The 15012-nt window shown below is 48.9% G+C and overlaps 3 protein-coding genes across 3 annotated transcripts in view; all 3 read left to right on the top strand.

The window, feature by feature from the left end:
- The window catches only part of LOC148758852 (patr class I histocompatibility antigen, A-126 alpha chain-like), a 91524-nt gene extending 80987 nt beyond the window's left edge, over window positions 1-10537 (top strand). Inside the window, exon 6 of the mRNA XM_088795790.1 lies at window positions 10518-10537. Coding sequence (XP_088651916.1) covers window positions 10518-10522 — 5 coding nt within the window. The 3' untranslated portion in view covers window positions 10523-10537. The remainder of the gene's footprint in view (window positions 1-10517) is intronic.
- LOC109439660 (patr class I histocompatibility antigen, A-126 alpha chain-like) overlaps window positions 1-15012 on the top strand; it is a 478827-nt gene that overhangs the window by 400201 nt on the left and 63614 nt on the right. The window lies entirely within an intron of this gene.
- LOC148758851 (patr class I histocompatibility antigen, A-2 alpha chain-like) lies at window positions 7651-10724 on the top strand. Its single transcript, XM_088795802.1, has 6 exons — window positions 7651-7766; window positions 8081-8365; window positions 8580-8855; window positions 9436-9711; window positions 9829-9942; window positions 10518-10724. The coding sequence occupies exons 1-6, from the start codon at window positions 7694-7696 to the stop codon at window positions 10520-10522; spliced, it is 1029 nt and encodes a 342-aa protein (XP_088651928.1). The 5' UTR covers window positions 7651-7693; the 3' UTR covers window positions 10523-10724.

Raw genomic sequence — 15012 nt, 5'->3', positions numbered from 1 at the left:
ATCTATGGTTCCGTGGGAGTTCCTTTTTGGCCTCACCATGTCCTGCATTCTTATGTGGGGAGCGGGACCAGAGACCCCGCATGACACCCTGCATGACAATATTCAAAATTATTTTATATTAATTTCATGCCTGATGAGATTATTTTATATTTTAAGCATGGTGGTTAGACATTTATAATTTAAGAAGTGATCCCCCTGACGAGTCGAGTACCCACCTGGCACTATACATAGTTACTACCATATTATTGACTATATTCCCTATGTTTTACTTTACAGCCCCATGATTATTTTTTAACTACCAATTTGTACTTCTTAACCCCTTCACATTTTTCACCCTATTCCTCAATCCCCCTCCCATCTATCACCCTGATAAATCTAGTATCCATTTGACATCATACATAGGTATTACATTAACTATATTCCTTATATTGTACTTTATATCCCCATGACTACTTTCTAACAACCAATTTGCACTGCTTAATCCCTCTCCCTTTTTCTTTTTCTCCCTTCTTCCACCTTCCCCACACGCACACTCCAGTTCACACCTTTGTTTCTCAGTCTAGTTGTGTAGGACACAGCTCCCTGGCCCATGCTGGTATTATGAGCCTTGCGCTCCCTCCGGCCGAGGCAGTTGGTCACCGGTGGTCGGTCAGCCGCTCACAGCAGCCCTTTGCATTTTTCACCTACCCCCTCAACAACCCTCCTATCTCACAATCATCAAAATGTTCTTTGTATCTATGAATGTGTTTATGTTTTACTTTGTTTTTTAGATTCCACATATAAGTGAAATCACATTGCATCTGTCTTTCTCTGTCTGACATACTCCACTCGGCACAATATTCTCCAGATCCATTCATGCAACCAAGATGGCTAGAACCCATTCCCATCCATGGCCAAGCCATATTCCTTTGTACTTATGTATGACCTACTCACAGTCCATTCATCCAGTGATGGACACCCAGGTTGCCTTCACATCCTGGCCACTGTAAATACACTTCAATGAACATATGTATTGTCACACAGCAGCCTAGCAGACTGTCCCCCCATGTCTTTCCTTGTGAAAAGAAAAGTCTGTGAGACTGTGCATCTCTGAGACTGTGTATTTCTCTCTATTTAGTCTCCAAAAGAGGGTTTGCAGCCAATGACGAGTAAGATTCCCAAGGGGGGGGACAACTCAAGCCAGGCGGAACCCCATGGAGACCCCAGATGAGCTGCCTTAGAAAGATCTGGAAGGGGCCTTGCCTCCCCTTCCCCCTGCCTGGGAAAAGCTGCTGCTGACCCTGGCTTTCCCCTCTCACTTAATTGAGAGAAGAGTCTTGAGAGTGATAAGATTAAGCGCTCTCTCTGCTCAGCTCTGTGAAACAATTTCAACATGTGATATATGTCCCTTAAAGGAGATGCATACCTCACCTCAAGGACTTTCTGCTTCGGCTGTTTGAAGATCAACATAATCAGTTTGGGTTATTTCTATAACGTGATAAATGAGTCCCACAGACTGTGCCAAAAAAACACTACTATTCCCTTGTATACTTATCAATAAAAACCTCCAGAAGGCTCAAATCTGGGCTCCAGTCTTTCAGAACTGTGAGACCCCTGGGCTTCTGAAATTTAACTGCATTAAGTCACTGTTTCTTTCTTTCTTAAAAACTTAACCCAAAGCCACCCCTTCTCGCACCCTCACTGCCCGTGTTGCGCTGAATGCAACACATATGGATGCACATGTCCCCTTGAAGTAGCGTTTTGGGTTTCTTCAGATAAATAACTAGAAGTGGGATTTCTGGGTTCTTCTTTGTCTCTTGTTTTAAAGTCTGTTTTGTCTGATTTTATTTTTTCTAACATGAAATAACTTTTTCCATCCCTTTACTTTCAGTCTTGTGTGTGTCTTTCAATCTGAAGTGAGTCTCTTGTAGGCAGCAAATGTAAGGATTTTGTTTTCTCATCCATTCAGCCACCTTATTTTTTGATTGGAGCATTCAATCCATTTCCATTGAAAGTAATTGTTGATAGATGTGTAGTTATTGTCATTCAATTATTCATATTTGTGACTTTTGTGTGTGTGTGTTAAACAAGTCCCTCTAACATTCCTTGTAATACTGGTTTGGTGATGGTGAACTTTTTTAGCTTTTTCTTCTCTGGAAGGCTTTTTATCTGTCCTTCAATTTTAAATAATAGCTTTGCAGGGTAGAGTAATCTTGGTTGTAGATCCAGGCTTTCCATCACTTTCAATATTTCCTGCCAATCCCTTTTGGCCTGCAGTTTCTGTTGAGAAACCAACAGAAACTGTTACGGGAGCTCCCTTGTAAGTTACTACCAATAGGTGCCTTTCTCTTGCTGTTTTAGGATTCTCTCTTTGTCTTTAACCTTTGTTGTTTTAATTATAATGTGTTTGGTGTGGGCCTGTTTGGGTTCATCTTGTTTGGACTCTGCACTTCCTGGGCTCGTGTGTCTATTTCCTTTGCCAGCCGAGGAAAGTTTTTAGTCATTATTTCTTCAAATAGGTTCTCAACCCCCTTTTCCCTCTCTTCTCCTTCTCGTCCCCTCTGATGAAAATTTTGGTGCTTAATGATGTCCCAGAGTCTCTTACACTGTCCTCATTGTTTTTCATTCTTTGTTGTTTTTGCTGTTCCGATGGGCATTTTCTGCTACCCTGTCTTCCAAATCACTGATCTGATCCTCTGCTCCATCTAGTCTGCGGGCACATTCTTCATTTCAGTTATTGTAGCCTCCATTTCTGACTGGTTCTTTGTTATGGTCGCCATGACTTTTTTAATGCTTGCTGTCTCTTTGTTCAAGTTCTTACTGTGTTCACTGAAGATCCTTATAACCAGTGTCTTGAACTGTGTCTCTGGTGAGTATAATGAAAAATATATGGAATAAAACTAAAGGAAGTAATTAATAAGTCAGAAAAGAAAATGCCTGTGTGATTCTGCAACCAAGGAACTGATTTCCAACTCTTAATTCCTCTACTTAAGGTGAGTTTGGTTTATTTTTACAACAGACACATCAGCAACGTGAGGTCTTACTCCTGGTGAAAGTTTAAACTGGCAGAAGCATTTCAGAAATCAAGTGCACATCATCTTACCTACTGTGCTTAAAGCTCACACCCCTGTACCCAGCCTTCCCTCCTGACCGTCCTCCCCGGGGAATTCCTTGCCTGTGCCCAGGAGACAAGCAAACTCATGTTACAGCAACTGGGACAACCACGTGTGCATCAGCAGGGAAACAGAGAAAGTGTGGTGTCATCATGAAATGTAAGACTTCAGCAGTGAAAACAAATGAAGGACAGCCTCACACATGGGGGTAACTCCCTACGTAATGCTGAGTCTCAGAAGAGCCCATGCAGTGAGTTCACTGGACAGGAAGTTCAAAAACGGGCAAAAGTAAATAATATGTGGTTTGGGGATATATACACTTATTGTAATATCTTCAGAGAATCTCCAGGGAATAGTAAACACAGGCCTCAAGATAGAGTTTCCATCTGAAGGACAGGACGGGGGACGCGGCCACGTGGCTTCTTCACAGGTTCCGTTTCTGACACCAGTGGTGTGTGCCCAGGTATTTACTTGATCATAATTCCTAAACTGACATTTCTCCAACGGTGACTTGTGAACCATTCCTCGTTAATTTTTAAATAAGGAAATAGAAAAAGAAATACCAACGTTTATTGCAATGATCCTTAGAAAGAACTATCCACCTGGAACAAAGCCACAGCCAATTGTTATGAGCCATGTCAGAGTGGGGGCCGGGGTGTCAAAGGAAACAGCTTTGGCTAGAAATGGGTCATGTGATCACTGGCATCTCTATAGATTTTCTGGGACACAATGTTCAGTGTGACCTGCAAGGTGATTCAATCTGTGAAGGATTTGGTGTGTTATATTTAACTTCACATGCAACTGAATTAACTACTTTTACAGAATGTTAATGCACGTTGTTGATCAATGTAAGCTAAACTGGAAAACGCTATAAAGTGGGAACGATGGATAGAATAGAGAGTGTGAATGGAAGATACAACAGAGCTGCTTTGGAGAAAACTTCAGGGGTGGCCGGATGGCTCAGTTGGTTAGAGCGTGAGCTCTCCACCATGGGATGGTGGGCTGCACCCCTGCAAGTAAGATTGAAAACAGTGACTGGACTTGGAGTTGAGCTGCGCCCTCCGCAACTAGATCCAAGGACAACGACTTGGAACTGCTGGGCCCTGGAGAAACACTCTGTTCCCCAATATTCCCCAATAAAAATTAAAAGCAAAACAAAAATACTTTAGCGTCCAGCTTCACCTATCAACAGTGCTTTTTAGAATCACATTAGTGTCCAAATCACTTCTACCAAATATCATTCAAAAACACAGTAAAAGATTAACATTTATTGTAGGATGCCAACTGGACAGCCAATTTTGGAACACTTTGTTTCTAGATTGGAGTTAACCATCGCTGCCCACTGTGTCACAACACAATTGTTGTCAGGACACCAAGTGTATAGACTGAGGCATGAGATTTACATTTTTCTAACATTTTGAAAAGCGATTTCATTAGGGAAATATTTTTGAAGATAATGTTCAGTAAGAAATTGGCATCGTAGCCAATATTTCTGACATTGAAACAAATTTGAAAATTCTAAGAAAAAGCAAAGATAGTTATTGTAAAGGCATTAATGTTATGGCGCTCAGTCTTTAAACTGTGTGATCAGCTACTATATGTTCTCAACTTTGTTGCAACTTATTGTAGGGAACATTGTTACTAAAGGCATCTACAATAAAACTTACAAATACTGTTGTATCGCCTTTCTTTGTCTCAAACCTTTAATAGTTACATTCTAAGACTGAAATTTAAGGCATTAAAGAAAATGATCAGAGAAAAGGATTATGCTTTTAAAATCCTGAAACAATATTTATTTGTAAATTTTATATGTATGCATATTCTTGGGCACTCCTCCCTTTCAGAGGTGGAGTAATTCCTTCTCTATTGAGTGTGGGCTGGACATAAGGACTCACTTCTCATCAGGCTGATGTAACGGTGTGTGATTCTGAGTTTAGGACATAAAACTGCAGCCTCTCTCTCTCTCTCTCTCTCTCTCTCTCTCTCTCTCTCTCTCTCTCTCTCTCTCTCCTATCACTTGCTCTTAGGGAAGAAGCTACCTAAGTCATTATCCACATTATGGAAAAGTCCCCACGGCTAGGAACTGAGGCCTCCTGGGACCATCCAGGAGGGAAATGAGGCCCCTTCCAACAGCCCTATGACTGAGCCGTGTTTCATGTGAGTCCTCCAGCCCCACTCAAGCCTTCAGATGACGCAGCCCTGGCTGACAACTTGACTGCACCTTGAGAGAGGCCCTGAGCCAGAAGCATCAGATAAACCTCCCCTGCATTCCTGACCCTGGGAAACTGGGATACAATACCCATTTGTTGTTTTCAGCTGCTGACTTTTGGGTAATTTGTTATGCTGCCATACATGACTAATACAGTGTCCAAAGAGAGAATGAATTATTGCATTTTTATTTGCTCTAAATTAATTATAAGATATTAGACATGTCATTTGGTTTGCATTTTATTACCACTCACAACAATCTATTTACTTGAACTTTATTTTCAACTGTGACCCAAATAAACACAAAGGGAAGAGCAGGCCATCCTAGGCTGATTCTGTGATGGTCCCTAATAACAACCCTGGTTATTCACCTTCTCCCAGTTATGCAATCAAACATTAATATAGGTTGCTGGGAAGGGATTCTACAAATGTAACTAAGGTCGCAAATCAGCTGACCTTAAGACACGGGGACTATCCATGGGGAATGTCCTAATCAGGTGAGGACTGACTGGGGTTTCTCCTGAGCAAACATTCCTAGTGAGAGGGATTCAGTGTGAGGCATTTTCTCTACTGGCAGCTTTGGAAATGGAGGGCCACATGGCAAAGACTGATGGTGGACACTAGGGGCTGGGGCAGCACCCCCCCCCCCCCCCCCCGTTGACACTTGTCAAGGAAACAAGGACCTATAACTAGAAAAAACTGAATTCTGCTAACAGCTCTCTGTAAGCTGGGAGGAAGATCCTGAGCTCAGGATGAGCTCACAGCTTTGTGACACCCTGACCAGAGATCCCATCCACACCGGGCCTGGATTACTAAGGAACTGTGAACAAATAAGTGGGTGTTGTTTTGAGCCACTAAGTTGTGGTAATTTGTTACGCAGCAACAGAAAACTAATACATAGGCTCAACTGTGCAACAAATAAGCACACAGCATTTTTTCCACTGGAATGGATTTATGAACTGATATGCCCACTAGTTTGTAAGAAAATATTTCCTCTTTTGTATTTTTCAGGTTATGATTTTATGTGATATAAATTTTAATACAATCATTCATTCATTCAACAAATAATTTAATGCCCACTATCTATCAGGAATGGCTTCATATGCCTGGGATACAACTTTGACCTAAACAGCCCAAAGCCCCTGTGCTCATGTGTCTGACATTCTAGAAGATTCACAGAGTGATTCAGAGCCACTGGAGTGGTTTTAGTGAAGAAATGACACAGCCTCACTGACGTTAACAGGATCGCCAATCCCTGTGGGGAAATAGTCCTTGGGTGGCAGGTGAGGGGGTGGCACTAGTGCCACAATCAAGAGTGAGAGGGTGGTGGGGACTAAGGGGGGAAGAGGACATGAGGGGTGAGAGAGACAGAGAAGGGCTGGAGAAGCTGGGGAAGAGGCAGAGGTAAAGAATCCTAAAGCAGTGGAACTCTTGGGTTGAAATATGTTGTTTTATAGATCTTTTGTAAATTATTTCGGACCTAGTGGGATGTTCTGTGGAGCTGCCTAAAAAGTAATCGCTCCTTATGCTACTCAGTTTAAAAATAATGCGTCCCAATAAAATATGCACACTGCTGAGATGTGAATTATTCATAAAAATAGGCAACACAGGAGCCCTGGTGAAGGGCATTTTAACTGCTTTGAACAGTTGCAGCTTTGAGGTTGTACGTCCTAATGGTTGAAATACACAGTAACAAACTGCTTCCCCTGCTTCTTTGTATTGAGGATGCTGGGACTCAACAGACAAACTCAGGGCTTGTGGAATGAAGATCATTCTACAGTAGAAACATCCGGAGTCACAGGTGTACCGTCTGGGAAAGTGAGATTTAGGAGCTTTGAGAGTGTGACTGCAGCGCTGTTTACACACATTTCTGCACCAAGGGGGACAAATCACGATTTTACAGAGTAGCTTCCTGGTGATCAGGGGTTTCCAAGGTTGTTCCCACTGTGGTTAATAAACAACAAGGAGACTGGTCTCTATGAGAATCTCCAGCCGGTGTTTTCAGGCACAACTTCTCCAGGGTTAAAAAGAAAAGCCCTGTCCTTCTTCTATTCCCAGGGCGAGCTCACTCTGTGGCACCAAGTTCCCTGGGGGTGTCTTCTTCCAGAATAGTCCGGGGGGAGAGGTAAACGGTGGGAGGCAGGGCGTCCATTTCAGGGAGAGGGATTCCGGGAAGAGAAGAGGAAAAGTGCTGGGGAGTCCTCACCTCCCCGCGGTTTCACTTCTCCTTCTCACAATCTGTGTCGGGTCCTCCTGTCTGGAAACTCGTGAGGCGGCCCCAGTTCTCACTCCCATTGCGTCCGGTTTCTAGAGAAGCCAATCAGTGTCACCGCGTTTCTGGTTATAAAGAGTCCACGGACCCGCCGTACGCAGATTGTCCCCAGAGCCGGAGGATGCGGGTCATGGGCCCCGGAACCCTCCTCCTGCTGCTCTCGGGGGCCCTGGGCCTGACGGGGACCCGGGCGGGTGAGTGCGGGGTCGGGAGGGAACGGTCTCCGCGGGAGGAAAGCGAGGGGACCGCTCGGTGGGGGCGCACGACCCCGGGGAAGATGTGTCCCCACCGCCCGGCCCAGACCCCAGACCCTCGGCCCCGCCCTGTCCTGGTCCCGCCCCGTGTCCCGCCCACTCATGTCACCTACTCGGGTCTCCCTCCACCTCCCCTTTCCGTCCCCCCGTTTTCCGTCTCCCGGGCCCCCTGCCCCTCCCGGCCCATCGCCCTCGGACCCGGGACCCGCGCCGGTAGGAGGGTCGCCTGGGTCTCAGCCCCTGCCGGTCCCCAGGCTCCCACTCCCTGAGTTATTTCTTCACCTCCTGGTCCCGGCCCGGCCGCGGGGAGCCCGGTTTCATTGCCGTTGGCTACGTGGACGACACGCAGTTCGTGCGGTTCGACAGCGACGCGGCGAGTCCGAGGATGGAGCCGCGAGCGGCGTGGATGGAGGGGCCGTGGGTGGAGCAGGTGGTGCAGGATTACTGGGACCAGCAGACGCAGGTCTGCAAGGACTGGGCACAGAGTCACCGACGGAGCCTTAACAACATCCGAGGCTACTACAACCAGAGCGAGGCAGGTGAGCGACCCCTACCCCCACGGACGGGCCGGGGTCTCCCCGAGCCTCCTGGTCCGAACTTGCCCCGGAGGCTGCGGGACCCTCCCGGCCAGTCTACCGCGGAAGGGCCCGCGAAACTTTGATCCGGTTTCATTTTCAGTTCAGGTTCCATCACAGCGGGGTGGGCAGGGGCTGGGCCAATCGCGGGACGGGCCCAATTGCGGGGCGGGGTCAGGGTCTCACACCATTCAGTGGATGTACGGCTGCGAAGTGGGGCCGGACGGGCGCCACCTCCGCCGGAACGAGCAGCACGCCTACGACGGCGCCGACTACATCGCCCTGAACGAGGACCTGCGCTCCTGGACCGCGGCGGACACGGCGGCTCAGATCACCCGGCGCAAGTGGGAGGCGGCCGATGTGGCGGAGCAATGGAGGGGCTACTTTGAGGGCAGGTGCGTGGAGACGCTCGGCAAATACCTGGAGAGGGGGAAGGAGACGCTGCTGCGCGCAGGTGAGAGGGGCCGCGGGGCCTCCTACGAGGAGAGGAGGAAATGGGATCAACACCAGGACACACTCTCTCCCCGACCCCGGGAGATGTTTTCAGATTCGGTACCAGAGAGTGACCCTAAGGGCCCCCCTTCTCTCAGGGACAATTAGGGGTGCAGTCTCTCAGGGGGTAAAGGGGAGACCATCTCAGAAATAACTGATCAGCGGTTCCCTGTGACTCTGGCAGCTGCTCTGGGAACCCGGGGGACTTTCTCTCTCAGGCCTTGTTCGCTGCCCCGCACACAGTGTGACTGAGCTCTGACCCCAGCTTTTCTGAGTCATGTGGCCTCCACCCAGCTCAGGACCAGGAATCCCTTTTCTCTCCATGGGAGACCTGCCTCTGATGGGGCTGTCTCAGCTTGATTCCAGAACTTTCTAAAGACTAGAGATTATCCCGGATGCCTATGTCCAGTGTGGTGTCCCGGTTTTGTGTTCCCTTCCCCCACCCCAGTTGTCCTGACCATTCTCGGGATGGTCACGTGACCACTGCTGGAGTGTCCCCTGAGGGATGAAAAGGTCCTGAATTTTCTGGCCATTCTCCTCAGACCCTCCAAAGACACACGTGACCCATCACCGCACCTCTGACCGTGATGTCACCCTGAGGTGCTGGGCGCTGGGCTTCTACCCTGCGGAGATCACCCTGACCTGGCAGCGTGATGGGGAGGACCTGACCCAGGACACGGAGCCTGTGGAGACCAGGCCTGCGGGGGACGGGACCTTCCAGAAGTGGGCAGCTGTGGGGGTGCCTTCTGGAGAGGAGCAGAGATACACGTGCCACGTGCAGCACGAGGGGCTGCCCGAGCCCCTGACCCTGAGATGGGGTACGGAGGGGGCCGTGGGCACAGAGCCTCTTCTCAGGGAAAGCAGGGGCCTCTGGAGGACTTCAGGTCGGGGCTGAGGCCTGGGGGTCAGGGCCCTCACCTTCCCGTCCCTTCCAGAGCCGCCTCCTCAGGCCACCATCCCCGCTGGCCTGGTGGTGGGCATCATTGCTGGGCTGGTCCTCCTTGGAGCTGCGGTCACTGGAGCTGTGCTGTGGAGGAGGAAGCGCTCAGGTAGGGAAGGGGTGGGGACTGAGGTGTCTTGTCCCACTGGGGGGTTTTAAGCCCCAGGTGGACGTGTGTCCTGCCTCGTTAGTGGGAAGGACCATCCACATACATGTGCTTTCCCTGTCTGGGGCCCTATTTGTTAACACTTTATTAATGTACATGTGAACACGAGGGACAGGTTTATCACCTTGGTGATTCTGGTGATGGAGACCTGATTCTCCATAGTCACAGGTCAGAGCGGAAGGTCCCTGCTGAGGACAGACCTCCAGGAGGGTGGTGGCTCCAGTCCCCCCATATGTACTTTCCACAGGTTTCCTGATTATGCCGTGGTGGGTCTGCATCACAGTTCTGGATACTCTCTGGGGTCCAGGACTAGGTGGTTCCTTTAGGACCTCATGGCCCTGCCTCCTTCCTGGCTTTTCATGTGATGTTTATTTCTGCAGGTGGGGAGGGGTTGGGGCAGAGCAGACAGGACTGGGTATTGCGGATTCTTAGGGACAGTTTGAGCAGCGGTGGACTGTTGAGAATGTTACCACTTACAGCCACTAACCTGAATTTGTTGTGATTATTTTTTTCTACAGCGTGAGACAGCTGCCTGGTGGGGACTGAATGATGTGAGATTTATTCAAGTTCCCACTTTGTGACACAGGAACCTGTGAGCTCTCTTTCTGCAAAGGGCATCTGAATGTGTCTGCGTTCCTCTGGCATCATGTGAGGAGCTGGGAGACTGCCCACCCCCTGCCCTCCTCGCCCCCTCCCCACACTGACCGAGTCTCTTCCCTGACCCACTGTCCTGTTTCAGCAGAGGTTGTTTCCATCCCCACCTTTACTTCGTGTTACACTGAGCGGCAACTTTTACTTTCTGTGGAAATAAGAATCTGGATATGAATTTGTTTTCAATTCTTGCTATGAACAGTTGAGGGCTTAATTAAAGGACAAAATCCTGAAGTTGGAGAGGAAATAAATGGAAGCACTGAGAACCTTCCCGAATCCGTGTGTTTGCTGTGCTGAGTCTGTCGCAGGTGGAGATAGGAGAGGCTGTGAGGACCGAGTGTGGACGCGGCCTGAGCCCAGTTGGGGCTCAGTGCATCGTGGGCTGTGTCTCCTCGGCGGGGTCACCTCTCTGCCCCTTTGTCCTCTTCCCTTCAGTAGGACCTTGTCCCACCAGGACCTGTGGTCACAGGGACTCAATCATCACCCAGGTCTGGTCTTGTCAGTGACGGCTTCGTGTGGCCGGGTCACCAAGGCTCAGGCCTGGCCCGGCCCTCAGCCCCCATCTTCTAGGTGTTCATTTATTGTTTCTATAGACGAATATGACTGTGTTTGTGCTTGTTACGAGTCCTTGTCTCATTCTCCTCTGGGTGTCCCCTATCTGTCAGCAGCAGGTGTTTTACTTGTTGTTGTCCCCACAAGGCCTAGGGAGACCCTGCACACAGGAGTATGTGGCTTGAGAGATGAATTTTCAGACTCATCCAGCTCTCACCTCCTTCCAGGGCCTGATGGTTCTTTCCATCTATTCCCAAACTATCAGAGGAACCAGATTCTGGAATGAGCAGAGGAGGGATCCCGTGATTTCCCATCTTAGATAAGTTTCTGCTGGAAACCTGCTCTGCTCGCCGCCCTCTCTCCCTGCCCTGAGCTCTAGTGCTGGCTCCAGTCCAAACTCAGGGGTTGATGAAGCAGGGTCTGCTTGAGATTTATATTTGGTTGGAGAATAGGATCCATAAGTCAAGGCTCATGTTTCCTGAAGAGGGAAATATAACTGTGCTGTGGTGAGCAGGAGGGCAGGTGTGGGAGAAAGAAGGGGGGAGGGGGAGAGCAGCACCTGTGAGATAACGGGAGGTGGCCCTGATGCCAGTGTGAGGGGACTTGGTTCTGTAGCTGCCACAAAACAGCATTTGACCCGAGGCTACAAGACACTGTCTCTGGAACATGGAGGCACTGTCACTGATTATTCATCGATACTGGCTGTGTGCCAGATGTGTGACAGTGTCTGCATCTGGGAAACATCACTAAAGTAAAGTGGTTGCACTTGGTGAGCGTCTATTCCAGTGGGAAGAGACAGACTATATCCTATAAGCACAGTAAATGAGGAAGGTGTTTATGTTAGGAGATAAGTGTTCTGGGGAAATGCAGTGGGGAAGGGGATCCAGAATGTGGGGTGTGGGGCCAGGGAAGATGGCTGTTTAGATTGGGGTGCTCAGGGGGCCTCACTGGGAAGCTGACCTTCAGGGAAGATGTGAAGGACACGAGGAATTACCCACGAGGACGTCTGGGCACGTTCTTTCCAGGCAGGGGAACTGCAGTGGGAATGCCTTGGGGCAGGAGTGTGTCTGGTTTCTGGGAAGAGCAGGGAGGCCGGTGTGGCTGCAGCAGAGAGTGATGGAGAAGAGACAGGGGCGGCCATACCACGTGGCCGGGAGGATGGTAGAGGGCAGTGAGCTGTGCGCTGAGTGAGGTGGTAGGTACAGGACAGTTAGGAGCAGAAGGGGACATGGTGTGATCTTTCAGAGGACAGCTGGCGCTGCAGTGCCGAGAACAGACTTGGGGGAGGGAGGCCATCGGGAAGTGGAGGAATCTGCAGGGTCTGGGCTGGACCTGCTGCCACTGGGGGTGAGCGGTGGGAATAGTGGGAGTGGGGATCTGGGTACGTCCTGAAGGTGGACATTACAGCATTTCCTAATGGGAGAGTCTGGGGTGTGAGAGTCAGGGACACCCAACATCTCTGAGGATACAAGTAGAAAGATGGAGTTGCTGTCAGCAGAAATGGAGAAGACTCTGGAAGGAGCATATCTGAGGGGTGGGGGGTTTCATGGACATTCATTTTAAAGATGCTGGAGCTGAGATGTCTGTTAGAAATACAATGTGGTCATCGGACTGGCAGTTGGACAGAAGAGTTTAGAGATCAGGGGAAATGTCTGGGTTGGAGAAATAGACATGTGAGGTGACACATATAAATGATATTTAAAGCCTTGAGAACAGATGAGGTCACCAAGGGAGTGATGGCTGTAGAAGAGAAAGGAACAGGACTGAACCCTGGAGCCCTAGTGCTGTGATCTGATCAGACCACACACCCTGCAGATGGCACAGTTCTGGCCCCACGTCGATTAAGGACGTAGACCAGCGAGTCCCAAACTTCCCTGGGCACAGGAATCCCCTGGACATCTTGTTAAGTCTGGAGCAAAGCAGAGGCTGGATTTATAAGGAGGTTGGTGCTGCTGCTGGTCTTCAGGTCACACTTTTAGTAGCACGACTGTCACCAGGATTCCCACAGGCTGTGCGTCAGCCTCGCCTGCAGGGCTTGTTACATAAGCGACTCCTGGGCTTGTGTCCGGTTCTCTGAGACGGTGGGTCTGGGAGAGGCCTGAGTGTCTGTAACAAGCCCACAAGCTGTACTGGGGCTCAGCCAGCTTGGGAACCTCTGAGGTCAGTGATGGGGGTCAGGGTGGGGAATGGTCTTAAATACACTTTTAAAGGTGTTTTTCCTCAGAAAGGGGAAGACATACATCGTTTATTATGAGACATGATGTTGGGAGTTACGTGTTCTCTCTACATGTGGAGTCAGTGGGACATTTAGGAGTGGGTCACAGGTCAGTATAGTAAAATCTATGAATGCTCACTCCTGAAAGTATTCCCCAGATTGATTTCTGGGGGCAAACAATGGAATCAAATTTTTTCTAATTTAGACACACACACACACACACACACACACACACACACACACACAGCCGCACACACACGAGTTCAGACAATTAAGTTCGGGAACTCATCCTAGAAAATGTGCTACATACCTCAGTGCTGAATATCACTGTGGTCACCTTCAAAGTACTCCCCTTGGGAAGCTATGCACCAACGCAAGTGCCTAGTCCACCCTTCAAAGCTATTTTGGAACTCTTTCTGGAATGGCCATCAGAGCTGTCGTCATATTACCCTTGATGTCCTGACTGTCATCAAATGTCTTCCTTTCAATTTTTCCTTTATCTTCGGGTAAAGAAAGAAGTCACTGGGGACCAGATCAGGTGAGCAGGGAGGATGTTCCAATACAGTTATTTGTTTACTGGCTAAAAACTCCCTCACAGACGGTGCTGTGTGAGCTGGTGCATTGTCGTGATGCACGAGCCATGAATTGTTGGCGAAAAGTTCAGGTCATCTAACTTTCTCACGCAGCCTTTTCTGCACTTCCAAATAGTAAACTTGGTTAACTGTTTGTCCAGTTGGTACAAATTCATAACGAATAATCCCTCTGATAACAAAAAGGTTCGCAACATTGTTACAACAAGTTCACGAACTTAATTGTCCGACAACGCATGCGCCCGTGTGTGTGTGTGTGTGTGTGTGTGTGTGTGTGTGTGTGTGTGTGAGAAACATTCTGGCAAAATACTGTTGTGGGGAAGGCCACAGAACAAGTTTGAAGCCACACACCAGGAAGTGACCCACAGTCCCCCGAGGTCGGGTCCCACGTAGAAACCACTGGCCCTGCTGCTGGGCACACGTGTCACTGCTCACACCACTGACATCCATGTGGACCCTGGACCCTGTGGCCATGACTGCTGTCACTGCTGCTCCTGGCAGCTGTGTTGTTACTGCCAAATGCTTTCTGCATGGTTCCAGCCTCTGTGTCACCACGTCCTGAGTCAGAGTCTGGCATGTGGTCACCTAAACGGGGAGCCTCATGCCGTGTCCAGCTGCAAGAGTGTTGGGGACAGTGGGTTTCCCTCTTATGGAGTGAAGTGGCCTCTGCCTCCCACCAGGACTCCATGTGTGGAATTTTCCAAATGTAGGAAAAGAGTTCAGGTGTTCAAGGTGAGGGATGTAAAAAGAATGACTAATTTCAATTCTTGGAGCAAACATCTGAGACTAGAACTTTCTCTGGTACTTGATAGGCACTCAGGTTTGGCTGGAAGAACAGGGACTAATAATTGACATCCAAGGGGGAGGTTGACTTGCTCACTCTTACTTTAAATTTCTTTGTCGGATGGTGAGGGATGATTTTTTCTCCACTGAACCAATTCTCTGATTCTCGGACATCACCTGTGTGTCCTACACTTCAACTCAACTCTGACACCACCTACCTGG

The sequence above is a fragment of the Rhinolophus sinicus genome, chromosome 2 (assembly GCF_057876585.1).
Source record: "Rhinolophus sinicus isolate RSI-liver-muscle chromosome 2, RSI-T2T, whole genome shotgun sequence".
Lineage (NCBI taxonomy): Eukaryota > Metazoa > Chordata > Mammalia > Chiroptera > Rhinolophidae > Rhinolophus > Rhinolophus sinicus.
The sequence above is the reverse complement of the archived record's forward strand: the minus strand, read 5'-3'. Positions and strand labels throughout refer to the sequence as shown.

Bases quoted from the DNA above. Each gene is read 5' to 3' on its own strand.
- LOC148758851 (XM_088795802.1), top strand. From the start codon at position 7,694: ATGCGGGTCATGGGCCCCGGAACCCTCCTCCTGCTGCTCTCGGGGGCC. The intron at 7,767-8,080 runs GTGAGTGCGGGG...GCCGGTCCCCAG, and splicing joins CCTGACGGGGACCCGGGCGG to GCTCCCACTCCCTGAGTTAT. The intron at 8,856-9,435 runs GTGAGAGGGGCC...CATTCTCCTCAG, and splicing joins GGAGACGCTGCTGCGCGCAG to ACCCTCCAAAGACACACGTG.